Source organism: Drosophila gunungcola, assembly GCF_025200985.1.
Source record: "Drosophila gunungcola strain Sukarami chromosome 2L unlocalized genomic scaffold, Dgunungcola_SK_2 000037F, whole genome shotgun sequence".
NCBI classification, from domain to species: Eukaryota; Metazoa; Arthropoda; class Insecta; order Diptera; family Drosophilidae; genus Drosophila; species Drosophila gunungcola.
Window position 1 is genome coordinate 714366 of NW_026453164.1, and position 27569 is coordinate 741934.

Genomic DNA, 27569 nt, shown 5'->3' on the forward strand with positions numbered 1-27569 from the left:
CAATTAAAAAAAAGTGTATTTATATCCTCTACTTTAATTCTATTGACTTCAATTGCTTTGACTTAGTATAATAATATAATATATAATTATAATCTTGTTTAATTATTCACAATTAAGATTTTTAATTGACAAGTTCACTTTTTAAAAATGATTTTGAAACGTGTAGTTATTTACTCTAAATAAGTTTTAGTGATTACTTTGTTTGAATTGCTTTGACTTAATACTGATTTATATTATATATTTTATTTGAATTGCTTTGACTTAATACTGATATATATTATATATATATATATTAATTATAATCTAGTTTTATAATTAACATGTTATATGATTCTCTATGGGAGATCTGAGTTTCTCCAGGGCCTTGTTAAATCGTATAAATTCACAATAGAAATTGTATGCTAAGAACATATTTTCTGAAACCTTCTGACTGTACAGGGTTAAGCGCTTATGAAGTTTACTGGAGTTAAACATTGCCGCAGCGTCCAGTTAATGGATGGCTGACTTAAAGCAACTTTGCACTGCACTGCATTGCACTGTTCGCTTTCCGCAGAGTGGGGAATGCAAATCAATTGATCGCCGGTCCACAGCTGACGACCTTCGTCCACCAACTCACCGACCCACCCACTCCCCTATGCGGCCAAACACTTCAGTGCACTGAGAAGTGGCCGCTTCGCTGAGCAGCGACTGGATGAGAACGACTTTGTACAGCATTTCATGAGCCACCGCATATGCGTTTTTCCCTCCTTCCCAGTCTTCCATTTTTGCCATTTGCAGCTGATGCTTGTCGCAGACTTCGGAGCAGGGAACTGGGAACTGGGAACTGTTTCAGTAGCAATTTGTGGAGACTCTCGGGGGAGAAGGTGGAAGTGAGAAGCATTCCGGGGATTTGCGTTTAAGTGATTTCGAGCAGCAGCACAAAAGTGTTGCATACTTTTTAGCGTAAATTGCTGCTTGAGAATTATACAAAGCATTTTAAGCGGGACGAGCAGAAGCGTAATTATGCGACTAGCTAACAGGATTTTCAGTGAAAAAGTTTGCTTTGGTGAAGTCATTACTTGGGAAATTGTTTCTCATACAGCTTATTAAAAAATAAACATTTTATTTAAATTCATAGATCATTATTCAGTTGTCACAAAAAAAAGGTTTTTAACTATATTCGAAAGTTTGAAAAAGAACATAATTGGTATGGTTAAATAGCAAAAAAAACTTGACACAAAATTAAAAACAATTTTAATAATATTTAGAATTTTTAATTGTATTAATAATAAGATAAGGAACATAAGTAAACTAAAATAGTTTTTAAATAAGGATATAGCTACATCCTAAGATGAGGAAACCTCAGTGGTGCTGGCCTCAGTGGTGCTGGCCTCTGTGGTGCTGGCCTCTGTGGTGCTGGCCTCTGTGGCGCTGGCCTCAGTGGTTGTGGATGTGGTGCTGCTGGAGAGGACTGTTCCATTCGCAGGCAAGTGCCATGGTCCACCCTGCTGGCCATTTTGAGGAACGCCATGTTGTCCATTCTGAGGACCTCCTTGCTGGGATCCTTGCTGACCGCCCTGCTCACCGTGCTGTGGTCCATCCTGGCCAGATTGAGGTCCACCTTGGGATCCACCTTGTGGTCCATCTTGAGGTCCACTTCGAGGTCCACCTTGAGCGGCAACCACAACAATCAGAGCGAAAAGGGCAATCAAAATGTAGGAACGCATTTTCTCTGTAGTTGCTTTGCTTTGCTTGGTATAAACTCAAGAAATGATACCTTTTTCCATTTGCCCAAGGCCTTTTATATTCTTAACAGTTTCCATTTTTCCCACAGAAATCCCCTCAAAGACAGCTGCTAACCAGTTACGTCACAGACAACAACTGTTTGGAGTAATTGAAAAAAAAAAAAAAATACTATATCAAAAAGTGTTTAATGCTCGCGGTCTTGGTCTGAAAAGTGTCGTGCATTGACTCATTCATTTACCTTCTTTGCGATTTTAAGCAGCTGGATTCTGTTCGCTCTTTAAATGTTTACTTTTGGTTCTGTTTGTTTTACTATTTGTGTTTTTTTAGCTTAACAACTTCTGTGTTTGCTTAATGACTATTTGCGTATGAGAAAGTTTTTCATTTTTCTGTTCATTAATAAATATAACAGATGGATTTTGATAGCGATAAATAATATTTTTGGACAAATACAATCAATAGAAGGTTATACTTTTTAAAAAAATGCTAGTTGCAAATTATAATATTCATATATGAGGTCGCTAATTGGAAGTTCAATTTATTAAGACAAATGGAAGTCAAGTTTGCTGGCCACTCAATTATATTTTAGTTACAGTTTAAGTAAGAGCGATGGGGGCGATGGAGCGGAGTGGAAAAGCGTTGATCCCTGCGGCGAAAATGCAATAAATTAGCGGGCTACGAACTCCAGCAGCGCTGGCATCATAAATCATCTTCGGGACTAGGATTTTGAGTCCTAATTATCGCCCGAGCCAGTGAACCAAAGCCTTTGCTTTTCTCCATCGCAGCACCTCCCTGTTTGTCCCCTTCTACAACCATGACAAGTCCAGCCATGACCAAAGCTAATCACGAACCGAGTGGCCTGTGTGAAACTGAAGCCAAGCGCAAAAAAATGTTGCCACGCATCAAAATGTTGTGGGCCGCAAAGGAAACTGAGACGATTATCCCGTGTCGTCGTCTTTTTGCTCAGAAGGGGAGTGAAACTGGGATTACGATGGCGTCTGGGAGATTGGGAATTGATGGAATGATGCCACGATGGCACCAGCAGCCGCTCAATTATTTCTGCCTATTTATCCCCGCTTCGATTTGGTGTGTTTGCCAGGTTAAAGCGATGAAATTGCAACTGAAAATCCGTTTAAAGATATCCGGGTAGCGGGTGCTGTTGTAAAAATATGATTTTAATTGAATTTCCCATTTTCGAGGAGGGCGCCTATTCAGGGGTTTTCATTGAGGGTCGTGACGTTGGCAAATTCAATTTGCCGCTAAAACAGCTAAATGCGATTAAACTCAGGCAGACAGACTGTGCAGCTCCCATCACTCTGGTATATTGTATATTAAAGCCGAAGCCTCTTACCAGGGCCTGAATGTCGGTCCACAAGGCCCCAAAATACAATTTTCCTGGGCCACTAAGACATGACCGCGCTTGCGGCATGTGTAACATATGTCAGATGGCCGGACTTGGCCTAAATCAATACAATTGTTTGGACCCAGTTACCGCAGCCCTGCACTTGGTCCTTATTGTCCGGCAATGTCAACAAGCAGTTGCCAAATGAAGAAAACAATAACTTTTTGTAGCTTTCGAAGATGCTATGCCCTAAAAATACCCTGGAAGACATCTTACTGTCTTAAGTTTGTATAGAAGGCTTAAATATATGTGTTTTATGGTGATATTTGTGAGTGTTTTAGGCATATTAATCCGTCTGTATCTATATCATAAATGGGTAAAAAATATTTTATTTTTCTTGTGCTATAATTGGTGTTTTATATTAGAAAAAGAATTTTGCCGCAAAATAGACTTCTTCATGGGTCATTTCAATAAGTCAGATAACTATTTTGTGAGCATTGAATATCAGAATAAAATTGATTATATTTCAATAAGAAGTCAGACCCCTATTTTGTGCACATTGAATACATTAAACAAAAGTGATTTTAACAGACTGGCTTTTAATATCGCACACTGTGGTAAGAATATAATTTAATCAAAACATTTTCAGCTTATCTAAGATTTACGATTTTTTTGTTAAATAGAAATTTTAATTTTTGTAAAGATTCTTAATTAATCAATTACAATAGCAAACAATAGATTTTGTTTTACTTTAAAAAAATTTGTAGAAATTTTTATGAAACCATAAAAAGGTAAATGCCTTTAATCACATTAGCAATGAAAAATATTTGGTAAGCCAAAGCAGAAACAGCCTGACTTTGTGGCGCAAAGGGTTCATCATTTAGTTGGCTTACCCCTTTTTTTAAGGATTCTCGGTGGGCCGTTGGATTTGCATCTGGTTTGAGAAACGACCGACAACAAGTTGTTGTCCCCGCTCCTTAAATCCTTTTTGTGTCTGCGTCTTGGGTTTTTGCCAATTGGCGCCGGAGGACAATAGGAAGGCCAGGGTGAAAGTCGGGGAGAGGACACAACCAAAGAGCCAACAAGACAAAGAGTTAATAAAAAGTTGTCGCCGAGCAAGTTTTTCCTTGTATTTCCCTGGTCAAACCCCTCCCACAGAATTCATTCTACTCTTTTCGTTGTTTTATGAAGCTGGGGACTCAGATTCAGCGGCTGCAGCGTCAGCATTTCTATCGCTTCAACTGTTTGTTGGTTTTCCACTTTCCGCTTCCAATTTCCACTTTGGGGGTGCTACTTGGCCTGTCTTGCGGCACTGCGTTTCGATTCTGCATTTATTTGCATACAATTTGCCAGTTTATGGCCGTCAGGAGCTGGCTCTGGTTGGCCCTCAGTCTCGGCAAATATATGTTATTTGTATTTATTGATTTCCAAGTGAAAACATTATTGAGGTTGGCCGTTCGGCTCGGCTCGGCTCGGCTCCGTCATGAAAATTGTTGCGTACCCAAAGCAAATTTGCCCTCGTTGTAGCCATCTCTCGTTGAAAATGTCGAACAACAAAAGGACTTCATTATTATTGGCTTCTTTTCGTGTCTGCGTGTGGTTGCCAGGATGGCAGTATGCCTGGCAAACTGATTAAATTGAATTTCATATGCAAAAGGTGAAACTCAATCAAGAAAACATAAAGGCGGCACACGCACACAAAACAAAATCTGGGCATAAAAATAATTTGTAATAAAGGGCAATGCTAAAATGAAACATTTTCAATGAAAAGCCTGGGCATAAAAATAATTTGTAATAAAGGGCAATGCTAAAATGAAACATTTTCAATGAAAAGCCTATTAATTGATTGTTGAAAATTATTCCATTAAATACATTTATCATTAAATTTTTGACAAAAAGGGTTCATTTCAAAGGGAATGTTTACAAACAGGCTTTTTTGAGGTGATGTACATTCAATGGATTTTTCAGACTTAACGATGATTTATAGAACTAATATGTAGACAAAGATTTATAAAACAAGAATCTAGAAAAAGATATTAGTTATATTTGGAGTTTTGAATTTTTCTATATTTATTCATCCAGTGACCGCACTTTTTCTCGCTGTGCAAGTATTAGTCCCCGGATCTATCTGGATGTGTGCGTATGTGCGAGTGTTCGGATTAACCAAAGCCGAGGCAAGGCTTTGCGGCTTTGTTGTGTGGCAGTGATATGCTCCACTCCTCAACCTTTCACCTTTCACCTGCCCACCATCCACCATCCACCATTCGCCTTTGCAATCTTTGAGGTTGAAATTAATAGCAAAATGGAAATTAAAAGCCACTCGGCCAGAGGAAAAAGGAAAATGTTGAAAATCGGGGGGGAAAAAGGAATGTCTCACACTCGCTTGAATAAAGCTGCAACTTTGAGGGCCATTCTAGGTCTTCCTTTCCCCATTTTTCTTCACTCTAAATGCGGGATACTTAAAAGGAAAAGCTCTGTTCGCCGCCCTGATGTTGTTGCTTTTGTGTTCATAGCTCGCATAGGTGATAATTTCATTTGCCCAAATCAAAACACGAGACTCGCAAGCAGCAAACCTGAGCCCCATACATATATCGAGCTAATAAAATTTTAATGAAATTACGACGACCTCCTCGCTTTGCCTTCTCCTGCACTTCGACCCTGCTCGTAATAATCACGTCCGAAAAATGTTATGCCGCCTACGTGGCAAAACATTGAACCGCCGAGAAGCGGAACCGCCGGAAAAGGGGAATTCAAGTGGAGCATAAAAGGAGCTATTAGCTGGCATATTTTTGCCCATTTTCCCAACTCCAACCCGTTCCCACAAAAATCTCTTTCCTGTTTTCCCCATTTCATAGCCCATTCGTGGCGTTAAAGACACGCACATTTCGCCAGCAATTTTCTGAGTGCACTGCTACAAAATTAAGGGAAATTTAAAAAAATATTTATCCCTCTGTAAGATTTAATCTCTTTTTAACAGAAATATTTATGCAGTACAAAAACCAACTTTAGTTTATTATATTTACTTCGATTTTGAATGAAAAACTTATAATATATTTAACCCGACTTCTAAATGTCAAGATAAGATTCATTTTAATCTCTCAAGATTTTATGTATCTAAGAACAATTTACTTAAAAAACAAAACTTTCAGTACTTACTCTTATGTGCAGCTGGTTTGAAGTGCTGAGTTAATTAAGTTTTCACTCTTAAGTTTAATTTCAGTTTTCGTCAAGACATATTTCTTAGCATCATTGTTTGATTAGACAAGTTTTTGTTTGATTAAGCAATTGAAATCTGAAATTATAAAGAAAATGATAATTTAGTACTGGGAAATAGTGAGAAAAGTAAACTGCACTTAAAGTTAAGTCCTTGATTAAATTGTTTGCCATATTTCAGTGTATGTATGTGTGGGCGAGTGGGCATGGCAGCGGCACTGTGTGAGTGAGTTTGCATTAATGATGCATTGCATCTGCCATCCCGCGTGCCAGCTTAAAACGCTTCGCATCGCTTAATTAGAGGTGAATTTGGCAGGGGGCCAAAGGGAAGTTCGTGGCACGTGCACTTTAGCTGACTTCTTGTCGCGTAATTGCAAAGAAACACAAGTTTTGATTAAAGTTTTGGCCCAGCAACACTGCTAAGTTTACAGCTAGAGATGAGCATGAGTTTTTGACTCTGTCATGAATAACTTAATGATGGAAATCCAAAATTTAAGGATTGCTATTGTCTTTTATTCGTTATTGCTATTGCTAGTCTGCCTTCTTATTTAGTTGTCCTTAATATTTATGTTATTTATTCATTTAAGATCTACCAAAGTATTTTAGGCCCAAACTTAAAGCATAAAATGTGGTTGTGCTACCTTACGGAGATATTAAAAAAGTTAATAAACTAGATTTACTACCCGCTTTAAAAGGTTTTTGATAAATATTATTAAGCTTAAACCATTATTCAAGACCCTGCGATATTGGATGAAAATGCGTTAAGCTTTTAGCTTTTGTGGTCTGCGCTCATCTCTGCCTGGCGCGTTACGCATACGCCGCGTGAGCCCGGAAAACTTTCGCTGCTGTGACGTCTAATTAAAACTTATTTTTGCAGTTTGCAAAGACAAAGGGATGACGACTTCTCCCTCAGCACCATTTTACCGCTTCGGTTGTTGTTGATTATGTTGACGCCAATGGAAATATTTATCAAGTCATCGCGTTGCAGGTGCAATATATGGTATATGGCATGTTGCTGCTGCTGCTGCGGCAAGCAATGCAGATTACGCAAACGCCATGTGTTGCATGTGTGTGGTTCGGTGAGACTGCGTGTCAGGTTGTGTTTTCCCAAAAAATTAAATGAGCCGCAGCGTAGCCAAACTTTAACGCTGATTTTGGCACGTTTTGCCTAGCTTTTCACCTGTGTGTGTGAGGCTCGGTCGCCACAAATTAAAAAATTTGGCGTTTGTGCAGATTAGAGCTGTTAGGATGGGTTAATCGATCTGAATTTGGTGTTTCCCCTCCAGGGCTCGCTTTAATGTACGAGTTGGCTGTCCCATTGAATACCATCCAGCCCATCCTGTCCATCCTGCCATATCCTTCCCTTGCAGAAGCTACAGGCCAAACATTGCGGTGGCCAGGATGTTGACTAGGGCGACATCTAATGACCACACGGCTCGTTTGCTTCATTTGCAGTGGAATGGATGCACCACCGCAAATCAAACACAGCAAACTGGGTTGCGAAAGGGTTGGAGGAGAAAGGCAGATGATAGAGAGAGGGGTGGGCTCCAGCCCCAATGAGAGCTGAGAAATTTCCCAGAAAATGTTTTGACAGCTCAGCTCTCGGCCCGGTTATTTGTTCTCCGTTTTGGACAGCTACCAATTTTCGAACGAATTACGTTTTCAATAGCAATTCAAACCCAATTCCGTTCTACTTTTAAGAATTCTGTCAATTACAAGGTAATGAAATCATTACCTAGGTGGAACTGATTGGAGTAACAATTTAAAGTTATGTTTCGAATTTCTGGTAAAATAGTTCGACTTTGTTAAATTCCAAAAAATAGAGCTTAACATAGTGGATTACATGTTGTGTAAAGCTAGTGAACAAACTGCTCCAAGAGTGATAAATACTAAATCAAGTTGGCTGCCACATGGACGTGCTATCCAATCATAATGTGGATAAGCAGATTGGACAGCAAATATTGCCAGGCTATTTGCCAGATTTGAAGGGATTGCGATTGCAAATGCTTAAGCGAGTCCTTGAGTTTTCTGTTATTTTGTGGTTCATTACGTTCTGGAGCGCAAAATCAACGCTGTCACGATTCTTGTAATCGGCATCGGGGCATCGTTCCCAAGAAGTTTGCATTTGCCACGGCACATGCTCGATAAACTCGAGCGGAGACACGTTCGACTGTTGCGCTCCTCCTCTTGGGGACCCTTTCCGTGAGATTTTGCCGCTTCTTGTTGGCTGCTCCATCAACAGTTTGTGGCAGCTTGTTGAAATTAATCATTTGGCTGCCAAGACGCAGACTTCGCATCGCATTTTACTCTCTATCAGGGGGTACATTAGCTTGGAACTTGGGTTTCTTAAGGGTTTGAACCACTATCACTAAGACTTGAAAAAATATAAATTCGCCATTGTTCTCTGATTAAATATATGTCAAAATTATGTTTTCTATCCAAAATCTGTATTAAAGTTATATTTTCTTTGGCCATCACTTAATAAGTATCCATTTTTCAGCAATGTAAATTGTCAAAAAAAACTGAAGGGTATTAAAATTTATGGCTTCTGAACCTGGTCTTCCATTTTCCCCTCCAGATTCGACTTCCGCCTCTATTTGGTGCCATCTATAGCAATCAGTTGGCAGCCTCGACTTTCTCTTTCTCATCTGCGTCATGTTGCTACTTCCGTTTCCGCTTCTAGTTGGCTTTACGTGTGCGTGTGTGTGTGTGTGTGTGTGCGAGCGTGTGCAGTATGTCAACAACATTATGTTATTTCTTCGGCAGACGTGAGCGTGTGTGAGCGCTGGCTTTCCATTCGCGTAATTTCCCATGGTAACTGAACATGTGAGTGCATCCTCGTCTTCATCCTCGGCGACATCCACATCCACATCCACTCCTTCTGGCAGCTGTTTCCTGTCTTTTGCAATTGTCGCGACAATAACTGCGAAAGAGATTTTTCCCTGCCTTTGTTTACAGCTCGCTTATAATAAATTGCAATCATGATTTGAACGGTAATGTCAACGGCAACGGCAACAGCTCAAACACTCGCAATTTCGCTAACTCGACTCAGATTGTATCTGACGGAATTTGCATGAAACACGCTCCTCTCTTCATTTCCCCTCGCGCCAGTCGCCACTCGAAAATATTCAATCAGCCGTTCACTCGGCTAGAAATCCGTTTTCCGCTACTCGTTTACCATTTCCCATTTTCCCACTTACCCGTTGTCATTCGGCTGTGATTCCTTCTCCGCGATTCCCCCGAGATAACCAATTAGAACGCTTATGGCCTGGCACCTTTCAAGCCAAATTCACTGCAAATAAAAAACAATTGAATAAAAATAAGTAAATAAAAAGTTGTATGCAATTGAAATAAAAACTTATTTAAAAAAAAGTAAATTTATTAAATTTAAATCTCCAATAAATCAGCAAAGAAATGTGAAGAATTAATTACAAGTTTAATAATGTTCTTTTAAGAAATGTAGTAAAATATATAAAATAACACACATAAAAGACAAAAAAAAAAAAAAAAAAAAAAATAAGTAAATAAAAAGTTGCGAGCACTTGAAATGAAAAGTTAAGTGGATTAAAACTAATTAAAAGTTGAATAAGTAAATGTAGATATTTGATAAGTAGTCAAGTATAATATGAACAATGTTCTTTATAAGATTCTATAGTAATACCCATAAAAAAAGCCCTTATTTTTATCTCAGTGTGCGCATCTCAATTAAAAGTGCGAATTGTCATCAGTGCGGAAAATGTTTAACGTGGATGTTTTTATGGCTGATTAAACACAAGGGTTGGGGTGGATAAGGCCCAGAAGAGAGTTCCAACCTGTGTACGAACATATTTTGTCATTTCCATCGCTGTCGGCAGCCACGTACCAAAAAAAAGAAAAGTTGAAAGAAAACCCAGTGAGGAGGGAGAAAACTTTTGGCCAACATTTCGGCATCGCCTGGCTTTGGCGCTTTGGCTTTTCCCTCCGATTTTCCTCGTTTTTCCATCATGATGGTGCTGCTGCTGCTGCTGTTGGCTTGTTATGTGTTGCTGTTTCAGTTCACTCGCTTCTTTGAATTACAGGCAGTGCATGGCAGGCAAATTTATTGGCAAATTGGGAGCACAGTGGTTTCTTTTCATTTCCCTTTTCCTGGCAGAGGGGCACGTGTGTGTGTTGTGGTGTGTGTGTGCCCTCGCACTTGAGTGTATTTTTTACAGCTTGCTTTTTGTTTATGTTGTTTTTATTGATTGAAAATAACTTAGTGCCGTTTTATGTGCCACCTTCTGGATGAGAGGGTTGTGGGGGGAATAAACTCGAGCGCTTTATGCCAAAGGTAAATAAAGTGCAAGACATTGTGGGGGGAATGCGATGAGTGTGTGTTCCGTTCCCCGCCTCGTGGGAATCATTGCCGACCCTTGAGCATTGTTGCCAGCCATATAAACGAGCTCCACTCCAACGATAATCCTGAATAATTAGCGGGAATTGGCGCGTGGCTCCGCAGAGACACCATCGCATTGAGAGAGATCTGCTCACTTAATGCATTTTGGCATATGCGTAAATTGCCCACGGAGCGGGTGCTAATTAAGTGGGCTTTGTGCCCGGGGACTCAACTTTAATGAACCGACCGCAGAAGCACCCAAAGGAAACCCCAAACGGAACAATGTGTGGATACCTTTTTTTGGGCGAAAAAGCTCAACCTGTTGACCAAGCTGCTCATTTGTCAATGCCGGCAGAAAACATGAGTAAAAGTGAGGGCAGCAAGGGATTGGAGGTACTCACAGGTTACACTGCAAAGTTTTGCTATATAAATTAACTAATAATTGGGTATACATACAACTTTCTCAATTTAAAATTTAAATTAATAAAAATACATAAGTTATTTTTTTCATTGGAATATGTATAAAATAATGTATCATATCTTGAAATACAAGTTATTTAAATTAAATTAAATAATAACATGTTCACAATAATATATAAAATTGGGTTTATGTCCAAAAGAAAAAATTTATAATCAAGTCTTTAAATACAAGTTTAACGTGTTTTCTTTTGCTTTCCCAGGATTGCTGATTAAACCTTTTAGTATTGGCAAACTTCCCGAAAAATTCATCCTTATATCGCCACTGACTGTCTACCCATTTTTATTCATTTCGTTTGGTCGTTCTGTCTTTTTTTTTTTGGGGTGGGACTGTCTCCGCCTCCGACTTGACCATATTAATTAGCTTGATTAAAATTAATATTTGCGCAACTTTTGCGACGCCACAAAATGTTGTCGACGGCTAAATGAAGCGAAAGCAAATGCGGCGGTGGGATGCAAAAGGGGCAGCAGCTGTGGCAAATATGTGCAATAAATAAACATTTCGCCGCTGTGACAGCCCTTCGGGCAAAAGGTACTTCAGCTGTAATAAAGCAAATATAAAGACAGGCAGCTCCGTTTTATTGAGCGGAAGCGGAGCACGACCAGCGACCCCAGTCCTGCGACCTGCGACATGCGACCTTCGACCCCCAAACTCCGACCCCGCCGACCAACGTGGGGCCAAGTGGCAACAAAGTGTGCGCGGGGATAAATCCTGATGCGTCAGTTTGGAACCATGAAAGTGAGGAGTGGAAGCCACTGAATGGAGCCATGAAAAATGTTGGCGTATTCATTCGTTTCGGCAACGAGTGTCACCATCACATCTATCCCCAGCTTCTTTATTTTTATGCACTGAAAACATATGGTATGACTTTCCAACTCAATATTTAAAAATGTAATATGGGAATGTTATGACTATTTTTAACATGCCTTAAATATATTTGATCAGTTTTATGAAACCATTTTTATAGATCAATTATGTATATTCTTTAATAAATATATCCATAGAAATTAAAACAAAAAAAAACTATTTAAACTCTATTTTTAGCACAATTTTAAAAATTAGAATAACAGTTAAATAATACTGTCGATATTTACAAGTAAACCCTTGTGAATGTCCAGGGAATTTTTTTTGGTGCCCTCATCCCTTCTTGAGAAACACGTCCACGTTGTCGCCACTGTTTATTTGGCCGATTCAGTTTCATGTGCTTTTTGTTTTACGAGCATAAAGATAAATTCACACGCCACCAAACTCACGAGGTTTTGGGGAGCAAAAGTGCAGAAGCACAAATGACAAAGAAGCCGGAGTTCAGGTAAGGTCGACCGCCCGCCGTTTTTGGTCATCCGATTTATTTATTTATTTATGGTAACAAATTGCAGCGTCAACTTAATCACCGAGTTCTATTAGTTTCGGTGGCCATTGTACCATTGTATTCGGCAGGATCCGCTTGGCCAACTCATTTCACGGCCTTATACAAAGTCATTTCTCTTGGCCCGCCCGACATTTGTATCTTTATTCGAAATCCGCTGCAGCGGTTTCGGTTCCCCCGAGGCGGCACTCAATAAAACAAGTTTAATAAATTAATCATTATTCTGGCATGGCATTTCTGCGTAGACTGTTTTCTGTTTATTCAAGTTATCCGAGTGGTTGGTGAAAGGTGGAGAGAGTATGGTTTTTCTGGAGGGGATCGAATTGGATTACAATACTAAAACTTACGGCTTAGACTTGAGCAGTTCTCAAGTGTTTTGGCTTTCGCCCTAGCAACTCTGGACTCCTACATGATTCATGGTTCGTCTGCGATGATTAATCATACTGACTGACTCTGCTAACCCCAACTACACTACTCTGATTCTCGGCTGATGCTAAGTCTAAACTTTAAGTACGAGATACTTAGTATTGCTCACTGGATACACTGTAGATACACCGCAGATATTGCCGTCCTGCGGCGGCACAACAACTAGAAAACAAACACTAATGCAGCTACTTAATCTAGGATAATAAGGGACAAAGGTTAAGGATCGGGCAAATCACAACTTGCGGGGTTAACTGGAACTGGTCGACAAGCTCATCTATATTTATCTTTAAGAATTAAAAAAAAGGTCAACGAAACTTAAAAAATAAATAAAATATCAGAGAAAAAAAGCAATATTTAGCAATCCGAAATTGGTACTGATCCCTAAAATTAATTTAAAAACAAACAAATCTTAATCTATAAATACCATAAAAAAATAAACTTAAAAGTTGGCAACTGTAGTTGTAGTATTTCACTAGGAGTTTAACATTTCACTGAAATGTTAAGAAAATAATATAATAAAAAGCTAATAATCTTAAAAATCAATATAAACAAGAACCTGATTTTTATTTAAAAAAACCATATTCCCGTCAAATATATAAAAACTTGAGTTAGTAATACATTTAAATTTCTCTGAAAAGTTAAGAAAATATGAATAAAACAAATTTTAAAAACAAAAAATAGTTTAAAACACTATAAAAAACCATATTCCCGTCGAATTTCTAAAAGCTTGGCAACATGAGATATTAAATATACTAGGAGTTTCGTTCAACAAGCAAATACTGATGATAGTTTTTAGAAAACTTTACTGATTTGAAAAAACAACGACTCAATATATAGACGAATTCTAAATTTCCAAAACTGTCTTACTTTAATTTGTAAATTTTATTTCTAATTCTAGGCAGAGCACAATGTGCCTGCATTTTTCTCTGTGTGGCTTACACTCCGCTAAGTTCGGGAAGATGACTAGCTATGGGTGATAAACCAAGGAAGAGGGGCTGTGTTCCTATCGTGACTTATCTAGTGTTTTACCCTAATGCGTTTGATTGCTTTAAGCTGATGATTGGTCAGTTGCACACGCGCTATTCTGGGTGGCAGAATCTGTCGTGGGCGTGTCGTTAAATAATTGCTTGGTGTTTCTCCTTTCTAATTGACAAGGACTTGGACTTGGAGTTTGACTTGGATGAAGGACAGGGCATCTAATCTAAGACGTCTGCTGCTGCTGCTGCTGCTCCTCCTCCTGTGAATCACCCAGAGAAAGCCTCGATTTGGCTGCCGTCTCCATGGATTTCCAGGTGCCGCCACTGGTGGCCTGTTGCAGGGAAATACGTGGTATGGACTTGCAGCTGCCCAAAATGGAATTGCTGTCCCCGGGACGATCCTCGGACTCGGCTAGGGCACTGAGGCTACAAGTGGGCGGCAGAATGCGGTGGGGAAAGCGAGGGGAGCCCCTCACCCGCTCTCTTAAACTGGGCGCTGGTTGCACCACCGATGGTCTCCGGTTGCTGGGCAGTTGAAAGTTCACCTTGGTCTCCAGCAGCTTCACATACTTGCCACCCAATTCCTCTGCCCCCGAAATAGTGGGTATGGGCAAGAAATTCGGATCCTTGGTGAGGTGATCCAGGTGGGTGCCACTCTTGGTCAGGGAACCCCTGTGAATTGGTTTCAAGTGGTGGTGATGATTGCCATTTGGATGGGAGGACGACGACGACGACTCCACGGGCATGGAAGAATCCTGATTGGGACTATTGTAGATGGCATTGCAGGAGGCCGTTTGCGAGGAGGGAATCAGACGGGTGAACAGACCCATGTGCGATTTGAAGGCCGCCTTCAGACCCTTTTGATCGGCCAAACTGGCAGTGGAGCCCTTGTTACTCGAAGTGGTGCGCGAGAATATCCCTCGCAATCGGTTGATCAATCCTGTTTTGGCCTCCGTGGCCTGTTGGTGGGCTAAGCGGAGATTGATCAAGTCCTGTGCCGGCAGACAGGCTTCCTCCAGTTGGGGTTGCGAGGCAAAGGTCACCGAACGCCTCATCGGTATCTGCATGTACTCTGCCGAGGGCCAACTGGCCCGGGGAATCACCGGTGGCAGCACGGAGAGCAGGAGATTCGGTAGTATTCCCGAGATACTCGGTGTCCGGGTTTTACTCGCAGCTGGCGCAGGAACTTGTGAAATCCCAGTGGTGACTGTCAGTTCCGGCTTTAGGTGACCGCCAGTACCTCCCGCAAGCAGTGACGTGGAGGACGAAGTCGTTGTTGAAGTGGTGGTCAGTCCCGATTCCAGCAGACGCTCCAGCTTGCGGATCTCGGCATCCAGAGCCTGGATCTCCTTTTTGTAGACCCTGTTTTGCACTTCCACGCGATACTGCAGTTCCCGGCGATCGTCCACCACGAATCGACGGGTGTTGCACTCCATCTTCAGACCCATGCTGTGGATCACTGGGTCAATAATGTCGTCTGTGGGTAAAAAATCGGGTTACGAGGAAATAATTCATTGGATGATATGTAAAAGTGGGTTAACAGATACAAATTAATAAGCACAACATCTGTTTTAGTTACATGAGTCTATTCTAGTAATGTTTGATTGACTTGTGTTTAAGTCTGGATGAGAAGAAAAATTGTGTGCCCAAAAAGTTGTGTATAAACATTAAGATAAAATTAAGAAACATTATAAATATTTTAAAAAAATTATGAATAACTAGGTACTAGACAATTTGAGTATTGTTCGACTGACTAACACTTACTTCTCGCCCAGATGTCGTGCAGTTTGGGAATGAAGAGCAGGCAAAGCGTTGCCGTGGTGCTGGTTAAAATCAGAGCCGTGATGGTTATGAAGGCCAGGGTGACTCGCTCTGAAATTAAGTTGGCCAGCACCACGACGATGGCGCTGGTGATGACCACACTGTAGACCGACACGCCAATGTACTGGGAATCGTTCAGCGCAGGGATCTTCACGTGTCGCGTCTCCCAGGCCATGTACACACCAACGACGAGGAGGAGACCCTTGTAGGCGTACAGGACACTTAACCACGTTTGTGTGTGCTGCGAACGACATACCTCCACCTGAAAACGGTTAAAAAATAGAGACAACCTAATTGAGATTCCTTTTTATTTGTGGGTGTTCCCAATTCCCAATAGCATAGCTATTTTTATTTATTGTCTGCCAAAGAAAACGTTCAATTTTTCAAAAGCATTTTATCCAACCAATGAATAAAGAAAAGCCTAAAAATCAATATTTATTTTGTTATATTTTTAACACGTTTGTGTTTTCTGCTCGATTGAGTACGTTATTTGTTTATTTTACTTTTTTTGAATAACAACTATTCATAGAATCCCCCCTGTCTGCGTTAAATAAAGCAATCAAATCAAAATGAGATTTAATTGAATAAATAATAGCTTTGCAAATAATACTTAACTTGTTTGCATTTTTATTATGTTATAAGCAAATAAAATAAAACTGCAAATGAAAGCCTTTAAATTTTGAATTTTTATCGGCTGCATTTTTGGTTATTTGTGTTTATGGACTAGAAATATACACTGCATTTGAATTAAAAGCCGAATAAAAGGTAAACATTATTTGTTTGAAACTAATATTTAATTTAAGCAATTTTCTACATGAATGAGGATGTATTGTATTCACAAATTAATAAAAACACTTTTAAAATAAAGAACGAAAGGCTTTTATGCGTTCACAAAAGCATAAATGTATGTCCGTTTCATTTGATTTCTATTTAATCTATATTACCTGCGGCTGGTAGACGACACTCCTATCGATGGCGCTTATCTCGAGCGTAAGATTGTGTAGATGCCGCTCCATGGGATCGGTGACCACCCAAAGGGTAACCAGCATTGCATCCACCAGAAGCAATCCACCGACGAGCAGGATCAGCTGGATGTCCTGCAGCATCTTGTCCTTGAAAACACTTCCAGTGCGCGTGAAGATCCTATGAACTCTGTAGGTTTTGGCAAACATCGATCCAAAGGCCAGCGAAAATCCGGCGGACAGAAGGTAGACGCGTGCCTGCAAAACATCATAGGCGGATTATATAAATGTCATGTCAGGCAGAACCAAAGAAAACCACACCGGCGGCAACAATGGGCGAAAACAAGTCATCAATGGACCACAATCCTTGGAGTGGTGGATTGGACTCTGTTGTGCGTTTCAAATTTATGCAAATAAAGGAATATCACAAAAGTTGTAAATTCCCGTGTCATGTGTTTGCATTTTCCTGCCCTCCAGCCACGACTCCTACACTTTCAACAATAACAAAACACAAAAAACAAACAGGCAACTCGAAAAGCGGAACAGCAGGAGAAATGGTTACAGAAACAGAAACAACAGCGACCAGCAAATTTCCCAGGAGTGGCGTTCGAGGCGGTTGTTAAGGGGGAAAAAGGGGGGCGGGGCAGCAGATCTGGATGGAAAGCTCGTCAAACTCGAATTGTCTTCTAGCTTTAAGAACAGCAGATTTGCAGTCAAATCCGTCGGCTATTTATAGCCAGCAGTGGTAGTCAAGCTTGTAACAAAAAGCACTGGGAAAAATCTATTTATAAATCAATAAAACAATAAATTATCTGAACAAGTTAAGAATTGTTTAACCGTCGTATATACAAAATATTGTTTGACCAACTTTCAGTTCAAAATCTTTGTAAATAGTTTACATTCAGTTCAATTTTTTGTAATAATATATATGTTACAGGACATTTTTTGAGGACTTCAGCCTACTATGCCTATCTCAACCCGAACACTGGAGAATAGTATATATTTTCCATTTACTGTTTGTTATTGTTTAACTAGCTCTTTGTTAAAAAAATCTGTATATAAAAGATATATAATTATTTTCGCAACTCATACCAAGTTGCTTACTTTTCTTATATATAAAATATTGTTTGACTAACATTCGGTTAAAAAACGTTGTAAATTAAACAAATTTATATATTTATACATATGTTATAACTTTCTACTTTAGCCTAACACTAGCGAATAATATATTTTTTTCAGTGCATAAATAAAGCAAACACATGAACGCGACTCGAAAGTTAGCAGCCTAAAACTGAAAGTCATATTTGATGAGGAGCCCTCATGCTTGCTTACACACCAGCAACCAGAAACCCAGAAACCCGTCAAAGTCAAACAAAGAAGGCATTTCGGCGCCGAAGGATAACAACTCACCGTGCAGACCGTGGCGAAGGAGTCCTCCGCCGAGGGCAGCGTCGAGTGGTCCAGACCCAAAAGGATGACGGTGGCGTACACAAAGATGCAGCCCACTGCGGTGATGTTGCTCAGCTTGGGGCTGGAAAGTTTAATTGCCCTGTGGAGTGAGATGGGAGATTGTGTGTTGGTTATGAGACTAGGTGCTTCAAGTGCTTCAGCGAAAAAGTGCAAAATAAGCACTGCGAACGGAACATATAAATGAAACTATACCTATATATCGATTACTAAAGAATTGAGAAGAAATCTTGTAATCAATTAAAAATTAGAAATTGGTTGCAAGTGATTTGTAACTTTACATAAAAAACCCTCAAAACAAGTTAAGGACAATTAACTAAGTTTTGAAAGTTGAAAAACAAACCCATCTCAAACTAAATTATTACTTTATTTATTTTTTAAAGACCATAGTGGCAAATAAAATATTCCAAAAAACATAAAAGCCATAAAACAGGAATAGCCAAATGATTTATGGTCTAGTCGCCTGCCTTACTTGAGTTTGCGAAAGTGCAGATTGAAGGCGAGAAAGGCTATGGCCAGGGCAATTCCCACGCTTGAGAGCGTGGCGATGGTGTAGAAGGCCAGTGGTGCGATGGTGGCCACCCGCAGCTTGAACACCCGCTTGGCGATGGGGACCTGACCGCTGTGCCACTTCACCGGACGGCAGCGAGGGCACCGGAAGTCCAGGGCATCCGTCGCCGGATAGTAGAGGGCCACCGGTTCCAACAGACCGCGCTGGATTTGATAGAAGGCTGTGGTGCCAACGCGATCCGGACCACTGAAGGAAACGGGACCCTAAAATATATTAAATGCCATTGAGAAACAAGAATGCCTAAAAAACCTTTATGAATTTCAGTAAATTTTACTGATTCTATTTTACTCCATTTCGTAAGGACAAATAACATTAAAAAAGCATAGTTGCAATTCCTTAGAATTGCATTTTATTTACAATCATGTTTTATGAAAAGAAAATGTTGTTTTAGTAGACGTGTTCACCGCTTTTCCTTAGGTACTCCTGCACCTTTTACAAAATCTCAATTGTTGTCTTGCGTAATTTTTTGTAGGTCACTGATTTCTTTTGTTTAATATACTAATCAAGATTGTTTTGTAAGGAAATGGTTTGAACCTCTTACAATGTCTCAGTTTGTCGTCTTGTGTGAGATTTTCTAACTACTCACCGATACGCCCAAGAAGTGCAGTTTGCCCATCTGCTGCAGGAACTCCCAGGCCATGTCGCTGCGCGTGTAATCGAATCCGTCCAGCTTCGATTGCTCCTCGTTGCGCCGCCAGTGCTCCTCGGCGGCTCTCAAGGCCAAAGCAATGGCCCACACGGCATCGTAGGTCTGCGGTGCATACTGCGATATGGCCTCCGGGAAGAGATGACCTCCGCTTCCTCCACTGCCACCCAATCCCCTTCTACTCCTCCTTCTTCTCCGCCGACGGCCCGCATCCGAATCCGATTGCGGTGCAGCGATACTGATCCTGGAGCCAGAGTTAGAGCCAGAACCAAAACCAAATCCATCCTGGCCATGGAACTGGGCGGATTGTTTGCGCAGCTGTGAGTTGAACATGTGATTGTTCTGTGAAGTGGAAACGCGATTAAAGAGACCACGAATGCCGCAGGAATGCCGCCAGTAATGAGATTGCCCATACCAGAGATCCCCATCTCCCACACTCCTGCCACCATTTCATGACCAGCACTAAAGAAGCCATAAAAACGCGTCTGCGATGGCGAATGGCGAATGCGATGACAGGCAGGGCTTAGGCAGCCCACTTGGCAATCACCATCGCCATCGCCAGAGCCATCGCAAAACGCAATCGCAGCCTCGGGATTGTCTAATCAAATAAATCATTTCATTTTGGACGCGCGCAGAAAGGACAGACTCAATAGGACAAGGAGCAGGACGATGAGAAGGACCAGGCAGTTGAAAAAAAAAAACCGGAAAGAAAATTGAACGCAATGCTAAGGATACACTTAAAGAAGCCGTCTTTTCGGATTTTAAAGACAGGACAATTCTTGTTAAAAATTACTAAATAAACTGACCGACTTATTGAGTTTACGTTTTAAATTTTCATTGTTCCTTAAATTTGTTAGAGTTTTTTAAGGAATCTTACAATTCGGTTTAAAATTGATTTTGTCCTTACTAATATTATATAATTATATTTTAAATTTTTCTGGTTTTTTAAATTGTTTCAACAAAGTATTTTATTATTTGATTTATTTAATTTTTAACCAATCTTAACTTACTAAAAAAAACCGAATTCTTCAATAGAGACTACGTTTTCTAGAATTCATTTTATTTGTATTTATACTTTTAATAACCATTCAAATTGCTTGACTTATTGAGTTTTCGAGTAAGAGAAGTTCTGTATGTGGTTATGGAATCAAGTACTGAAAATGATTTTTGTGCAGTGCCGCCTCATAGACTCACCAGTCCGCTGTAGCTGACGTTGTTGCCCACGATGCTGTTGTGCGTGGACACCACGATTAGGTTCTCGACGGCCAGCTGCAGTTCGTGGTTGGAGCAGGCGGTTCGCTGGTCCGGCCACCAGGGGGCGCCCATGCTCTCGTGGAGGATCCAGGCGTAGTCCGCCCCGAACATTCGCAGCCTGTAGGCCTCGCACAAAATCTGGGGGGCCAGCTCCTGCGAGAAGCTGCCGATGATGATGCGCGTGTCCGTCTCCTGTGGCGATATGTAAACGGTATGAAAGGAAGCGGCATTTGGCCATTTGTCATTTGTCATCCTTCGATTTGCACTTGTGCCCGCCCACACTCAAAACAAGAAGTGTAAAAATCATGCTGGAAGAGGAGCTCTGGGCGATATGGTGGCATTTATCCATGCGAGTACAGCGAATCGTCTTAAACCAATAACTTAAAGGCGAGATAAGTAAAAATAGTTAAACTTAAAAGAGACAAAAATGAATACTATTATGCGGTAGAATATACTCTTGAGCTATGGAAAAATAAAAACTACTCAAAATGAAGTAAACTAAATATTTCTTTTGCTTCTGAACCTAAATATATTCCTACATAAATCGAAAACAGGAAAATATTGCTTGTAATAAGAAAATATATATAAGTAGAAGTAGAATATTTCTTAAGCTTTAAAAATAATTGAAAAAAAATATTATTCAATATTATAATTACTCAATAATAACAGGAAAAGAATATTTAGAAGTTGAATATTTTTTTAAATACCCCTTTGTGGAATGTAACAAGAAAATAACTATTAAAAAGTTGGCTTTCAAATGTTGGCTGTTATGCTGCAATGTCTGCTTTTAATGCTCTAAAAATAAAACCGAAAAACTAATGAAATTCAAAATGTGCCATAAAATCGTCCAACAGCTTGCATTTATTGTTAATACTCTGGTGCACTCATAGCACTTATGTTTTTGGCTCACCCTAAGTAGCAGCAGCTGCTCCTTGAAGTCGGTTGCCGCAAAGGTGATGGTGGCCGCACAGGATATGTTGGCCGCCTCCAGCTCGGTGACCAAATTGTTCACAGCCAGCGAGTGGACTTCCTCGTTCTGCGAGAATGTGGTCACCGTTCCCCAGCCAAACTTTCGGATGAAAGCAATCCTCGCCGGATTGTGCGAGGAATCCGGGGCCACGGTCCTGTAGAAGTAGGGAAACTCCCGCCTGTCGCTCAACGCCGGCGATGTAGAGCCAAAGGATACCTTTTATCGAAGGAAATCGTTACAGTATCTGCGTATGCTAAAGGTCGCTTAAAATGCAAGACATGCTCTGCCAGGAATCCAGCCCGCCAGCCAACCAACTCATGTGTCTTCCCAGCCCACTCATTTAACACACGCACAGCCCAAAATGAAACTTCAAAGGCCAAATGCAAATGTTCAAAGTGAATTTGTGGACCTCATAATTTGTGGGCTGTGGAAATGTTTATGGCTCAAAGGTTTATGGGGTGCTGCTGGATTGCCTTAGCATTTATGCTAATCGGAGCCACGCACGTGAGTTGATTAGATTTTTGAGAAATGGCCCAATTAGGTGGCATGGGCGGATGATAGATGAGATGAACCGAATGAGGTGGTGGATATCTACATTTTAATCAGTGGCACTGGGTGACTCACCTGCACAATGTTCCAGTAGGGCACCACCTTGGCCAGGCTTTCGGTGACCTCCGAACAAGCCGATCCCAGTAGCATCACCATCCTGGTCGATGGTTGTGTGTAGATGGCATGAAAAAAGCGATCCACGCCCACTCCAGGATCACACTGATGATTGCCAGAAGCAAAGCAAAGTAGGAGGAAGTAGGGATGAGCAGCGGGAAAGTGGGAGAAAGTAAAGATGAGCAAGGGGGTGGCAAAATAACAGGGGGCAAAGGCCGTTGTTCACCGAATCGTTTTACCGTCATAAAAAAGAACGGCAAGATGGCGCAATAAACATTTTTAAAATGTCGACTTTGATAGAGCCACAGCCGGAGATGCGGCTCCAGATATGACTGTCTGTTTTGGGTAGATGTGCATATGCATACACTTAAAAAAAAATCTTTAATAAATGTGAAGTTGATTGAACCATTTTATGAAATACCTAATCGAAACCTCTACCCTAAATTTTAAAACTAGACTCGAAAAGAAACCGTTTACAAATGTGAAATTGGTTCGATTGAAATTCCTATTGTTAATTTTAAAACTTCATATCATATTTTAAAAACAACTAAAAAGCAACCATCGAAGAATGTGATATTGATTCTAAGATTGTACTTGATATAATTTCCTATTTTAAAAATTGAAAACCAGATTTGATAATACGAAAACCATTAAATTAAGTAGTAAAATGTCAAGTTTAGCAAACAGCTTTATTTAAAAAAGAACTGACACCTGAGAAGGGGGTAATAAATATAATCTCTTTAAGTATTTAACTGACTCATACTCTATCCTGTATATTCTATTGATAACAGCCCCCTGATTTTGTGTAGTGTCTGTTGCTCTTGTACATTTGCGTGCCCCATCAAAGCGGCAACGACTCATCGCAATAAAAGTGCCTCAGACGGAACGTTGATGACATATTTGCCCCTCTTTTAGGACCGCAGCCGCAGCTGCTCTCCGTTCTGTTCTTGTTGCTGCAGATTTTCTTATTAAGTTTTAATGTTGCACGCGCTACTAAATGAAAATTCAATTTCGTAATGGAACAACACAACGCCGCCTAGAAGGGGGCTTCTTCGGTATGGCTTCTCCTGCCTCTTTGCAATTACAATTTTTAAACTCACCTGAGTATCGTTGGTCACCAGTTCCAGGGTGTAGCCCGGCAGCAGACGCTTGCTGTTGATGTGCTCCACGGCCATGGTGGCGGCTCCCAGTTCACTGAGGCCATCCGGTCGGGGGCCCCTCGATGTGGAGAGCTCAAAGAGTCCGAGCAGCACGATTTTGCCATGATTGCGCTGCATTTCGGCCGGCGACATGCGGCGCTCACTCTCGAACACCTGGTTGACCTTCAGGTAGCGCTGCCTAGGTGGCAAGTTCACCAGCGGGTGGTGCAGGTGGGAGGCATTGGTGCTGCCGGGCAGATTACTGTGCGAATTGAGGCGCTGCTGTCGGCGTTTGACTTTCGTCCGTTTGTATTTCCAGTCGGAGCGAGGGGCCACTGCTGGCGAACTGCTGGTGGAGGTGGTGCTAATTGAGGCCGAAGCCGAAACAGCACCTGGCCTAATTGCCTCGTAGCCCAGGGCCTGCAGCTCGGCCGAGGACTCCATGGCTGCCGCTGCCGCTGTTGTCCAGGCAAGGGCCAGGAATAGACCAAGTCCTATTGCCGGCCATTGGCCCGGTTGAATTATGCGCATCCCGTCGGCAATGGCCAATGGCCCATTAATCACCAAGGCATTTGAATCGCAGGCAATCAGTGAGAGGCTGCAGCAACAAACAAGGCATAAACACACACACACACACACACACAGGACAAACAGGACACACAGGACACACCGGAATATATATCGCTCTTTTATACACTCTGCCGACAGGATACGCTTATCGTTTCGTTCTGCTCCTGCTCCTTCTCCTGCTCCTGCTCCTGCTCCTGCTCCTGCTCCTTCCTCCTGTATCGGCGTCAATTTTATCGCCTTTTTATTGGGCTCACTTTTGCTCGCATTTTGTATCTTTTTGCTCTGCCGCCTACCGCACACGCTCACACTCGCTCTGCAAAGTATTCGACCATAAAAGTATGCAATGCTGAGGAGATTGTCGATGGGTGCGATTCACGGGATTGGGTGACACGGAAAAAAATTGCACCACCAACAGTTTGGTTTTTATAGTCCAGGGTGTCAATAATTGTCAAAGTCAGTTAAGCAATCAATTACAATCAATAACAATTGGTTAGTTTATGTAGGAAATCCCATAGTCTGGAGTACCTTTATATGTAAATTTATTCATCGATTAATTACACATCATCTTAAAGATATTTAATATTTATCACACGTTAATCAGTTTTTTTTGTTCTAAAAGTAAGTTTTAAGCCGCCAAATTCCTGAAGTGAATTCAGTTTTAATTAGTTATAAGGAAAACAATTTCCTTAGTTATTTAATTTTCTTTGTTTTGGTTTCTTTAAGCACTTTTACTTAACTTTTTTAATTATTAAAGTTGAGTTAAATAACAGTTAATAAAATAATTTAAAAAAACAGGAGGCCTTTGTGTAAACATCGATTTTTCTCCATGTGAAAGTGAATGGTCACCGAAAACCCAAATCGAAAATACTTGGGGAGCCCCAAAAGGCATTTTTACGCCAATTTGCCAGTTGAAAAGGATTAAGACGAAGTCTTCGATGAAATGGACACGTCCCTTCGTTTGCGTCCCCACTTTTGCCACCTCCTTAAATGTTGTTCTTGTGTGGCTGGGCTGCCACTTGGCCATTACTTTTTATGCTAATGGCCAAACATTTTGCGCTTTCATTGCGGCCTTTTGGGCTACTTTTTGTCGAGTCTCACGCGCCAGAGATTTCAGTGAAACGTTTTCTCTCTGTATGCGCGCGTATGCATAATTGTTTCGAGATTACCAACTTGCAGTCCACCCACCACCCTCTCACCCACACCTACACCCACTTTATGGACGCTTTCTTTCGTGCTTTCTGCTTTCTTTCAATCTTTTAGCACGCTTTTCGCTGTTCGCTTAAAATAACTTTTTGGCCCATTTCGTTGTGAAGCCCCGCTTTGTTTTGTCCTCAGAGTTCTTGCTGCGAACAGTGGCGTGCCCCCAAAAAGGGGGGGTTCCAACCCCACTTAACCCCTCTTTGGCACTCTTTAACCCTTGGGTGCACCGCCTACAGTTGACATTTGCCCTCCACCCTCCGCTCTCTCCTTGCCTAACCCCTTTTGCACTGGGCTACTCGTGTAACTAACAACTCATATTTGTATATGCACTGGCGAAAAACAAGGAAAACCAAACAAACTTTGTTTAAAGCTTTCATTTCAAGACTGAAATCCAGATGAAATATGGAAACTTCTTAAGAACTTGCGAACTAGTAAGTGAGTTTTGACACTTAATTCCTTACCAAGTTTGGATAATGTGTTGATTAAACTGTTTGTCTGAAAATGTAATTACTTAAATTGACAAACTGCAACGTGAAAAGGAAATTAAGACATTTTCCTGAATGCAATTTAGTATTAACTTTAAAATTTAAATAAATTTAACATTTATTTCACTTAAGACAGCTTATCGTACTATTAATATTGAGAGCTTGACTGAAATTAAATTATCAAGAGTGGAATAGCGCATTGCAATATAACTAAAATGGCTTTTGTTTAATGCGTCCATATTTCAAACTTGGTTTGATTGTGACATAATAAATCACTTCAACTAAATCGAAATGTATGCTTAATCTACAGTTTTACACACTTTTATCAAATAATCTAATTTAAATGGAATTCAATATGTTATGGATTCCAAATGATACATGTTAAGTGATTTTAATTTTAGTTTTATTAACTCTGCTCGTCTGGTTAAAAGCGTTAGCTTGTTTTGAAATTTAATTATGAACCATCGTAACGCAATGAACTTAAACTATTGTAATTTTAGTTGAATACGTTGTATTGTAATGTATTCCTGAAATGAGGTTGTAAGTTCGATAATTTTCTATTAAAATCAGATCAAATCAGTCTTGGAGTAACACTATTAAAAATTAATGAAGTTTCAGACGGTTTCGATTGACTAAGCAAATGCGAAAAAAATTGGAGCATTGATGTGTTTAAGGAATCAAATATTAAAAATATTGTTCTAACAATTCTATTAAATTGTCCTTTTTTGATAAAAACAAAAAAAAAATCCCTTCCTTTCTCTGAGTGCAGGGTACATTTGAGTATATGAATATTTAGCTGCCTTTCTCCTTTGGTCCTTTCTATTATTCTGCCATATTTCACAATTGTTGCCGTGGTATTTAAACCTGCACTTATTTATGGCTATGTGTGCTACAACGGCCCCCTCGTTTTGGTCATCGCTCGCTTTAGTTGTTATTTTCATGCTTGACATAAATTATGCAAAATGCTGGCTGCATTTGTAATTCAGATTCCATATTTCGCTGCTCGTCGTGTGTAAACTGTGAGTCTGCAACTGCAACTGTAACTGCTGCTGGCACAAAATGTGGAGGCAAAAAATGAAAGAAAGAAAAACCGAGGGAGTTATGTGTGGAGACTTCACTTCTTTGCCCAGTCAGAGATGCCATCCGAGATGCGATGTCAGAATGCCAGATGCGATTTGTTATGCAGCCAATACTCGGCTGCAGGCTGTGTGGGTGTGGGAAAATCGCTTCGGGGATTTCCACAGGGATTACCATAGACAATGCATATCCGCTTTTTTCGGGTTCACTTAACTCAGCTATGCTCTCGATATGCAGGCACAATAATCTTGGCTTACGAGTATTGTCTTTGCTCAGTCGTAGGAGATTGCATTCATAAATATTGCGTATACGACACAGGGCACACACACATTAACACTAACACTGCACACAAATGACAATTTATTGGCATTACATTCATATTTATGCCATAATTTAATTTGTTTTATTTTCTTTGAGGTTTAGGCAAACGAATCACGCACGACGACGGAGGCTTGTAATTTTTCGAGTATTTTATTTTACTTGCCGACTTTCGGCGACGGCAATGTGCAACCAACGAGCTCCAGACCGCAACTGTTGGCCGCCGTCGAAGTCGCGCTGCTTTTGTCTGACGAATCGCAGATTGAATGGGCATCCTTCGAGGAGGCTGAGGTTTCAATTTCCATCATCAACCTTCAACCGGCTTCTCTCTTTCTCTTCGCCAAATTTTCAAAGCGCCTGCGCTGTGAAAAGCGCGCCAAAATTTCATTCATGGAAGCCAGAAACTGAGAGATTGGGGGCAGCAGAGCAGCCCACAAGCAACAAGCTGCGGCAATTGAATACTGTGCGGGAAAAGTTTAACTTTAAATTATGCAAATTAATGCCCAACATGAAACTAAATAATTTGCAACTGTTTTAATGAAAAATTC

General features: G+C 40.6%; 2 protein-coding genes across 5 annotated transcripts; both read right to left on the reverse strand.

The window, feature by feature from the left end:
• Positions 1-1147: 1147 nt before the first annotated feature.
• Positions 1148-1767, reverse strand: LOC128253508 (tenecin-3-like). Its single transcript, XM_052981946.1, has one exon. The coding sequence runs from the start codon at positions 1704-1706 to the stop codon at positions 1326-1328; it is 381 nt and encodes a 126-aa protein (XP_052837906.1). The 5' UTR covers positions 1707-1767; the 3' UTR covers positions 1148-1325.
• Positions 1768-13575: 11808 nt separating this feature from the next.
• LOC128253505 (gamma-aminobutyric acid type B receptor subunit 2) lies at positions 13576-27241 on the reverse strand. 4 transcript variants are annotated; one of them, XM_052981942.1, is made up of 11 exons: positions 27077-27241; positions 23333-24254; positions 22194-22337; positions 21510-21785; positions 20540-20791; positions 19286-19687; positions 18601-18902; positions 18072-18210; positions 16644-16919; positions 15643-15961; positions 13576-15355 (listed from the first exon to the last, which is right to left on the reverse strand). In XM_052981942.1, the coding sequence occupies exons 2-11, from the start codon at positions 23900-23902 to the stop codon at positions 14103-14105; spliced, it is 3933 nt and encodes a 1310-aa protein (XP_052837902.1). In that variant the 5' UTR covers positions 23903-24254; positions 27077-27241; the 3' UTR covers positions 13576-14102. The 4 variants fall into 4 exon arrangements, with proteins under 4 accessions (XP_052837902.1, XP_052837901.1, XP_052837900.1 ...); XM_052981941.1 differs by having other exon boundaries at positions 26878-27241; XM_052981940.1 differs by having other exon boundaries at positions 23333-24466; positions 26878-27241.
• Between the last annotated feature and the right edge of the window lie 328 nt (positions 27242-27569).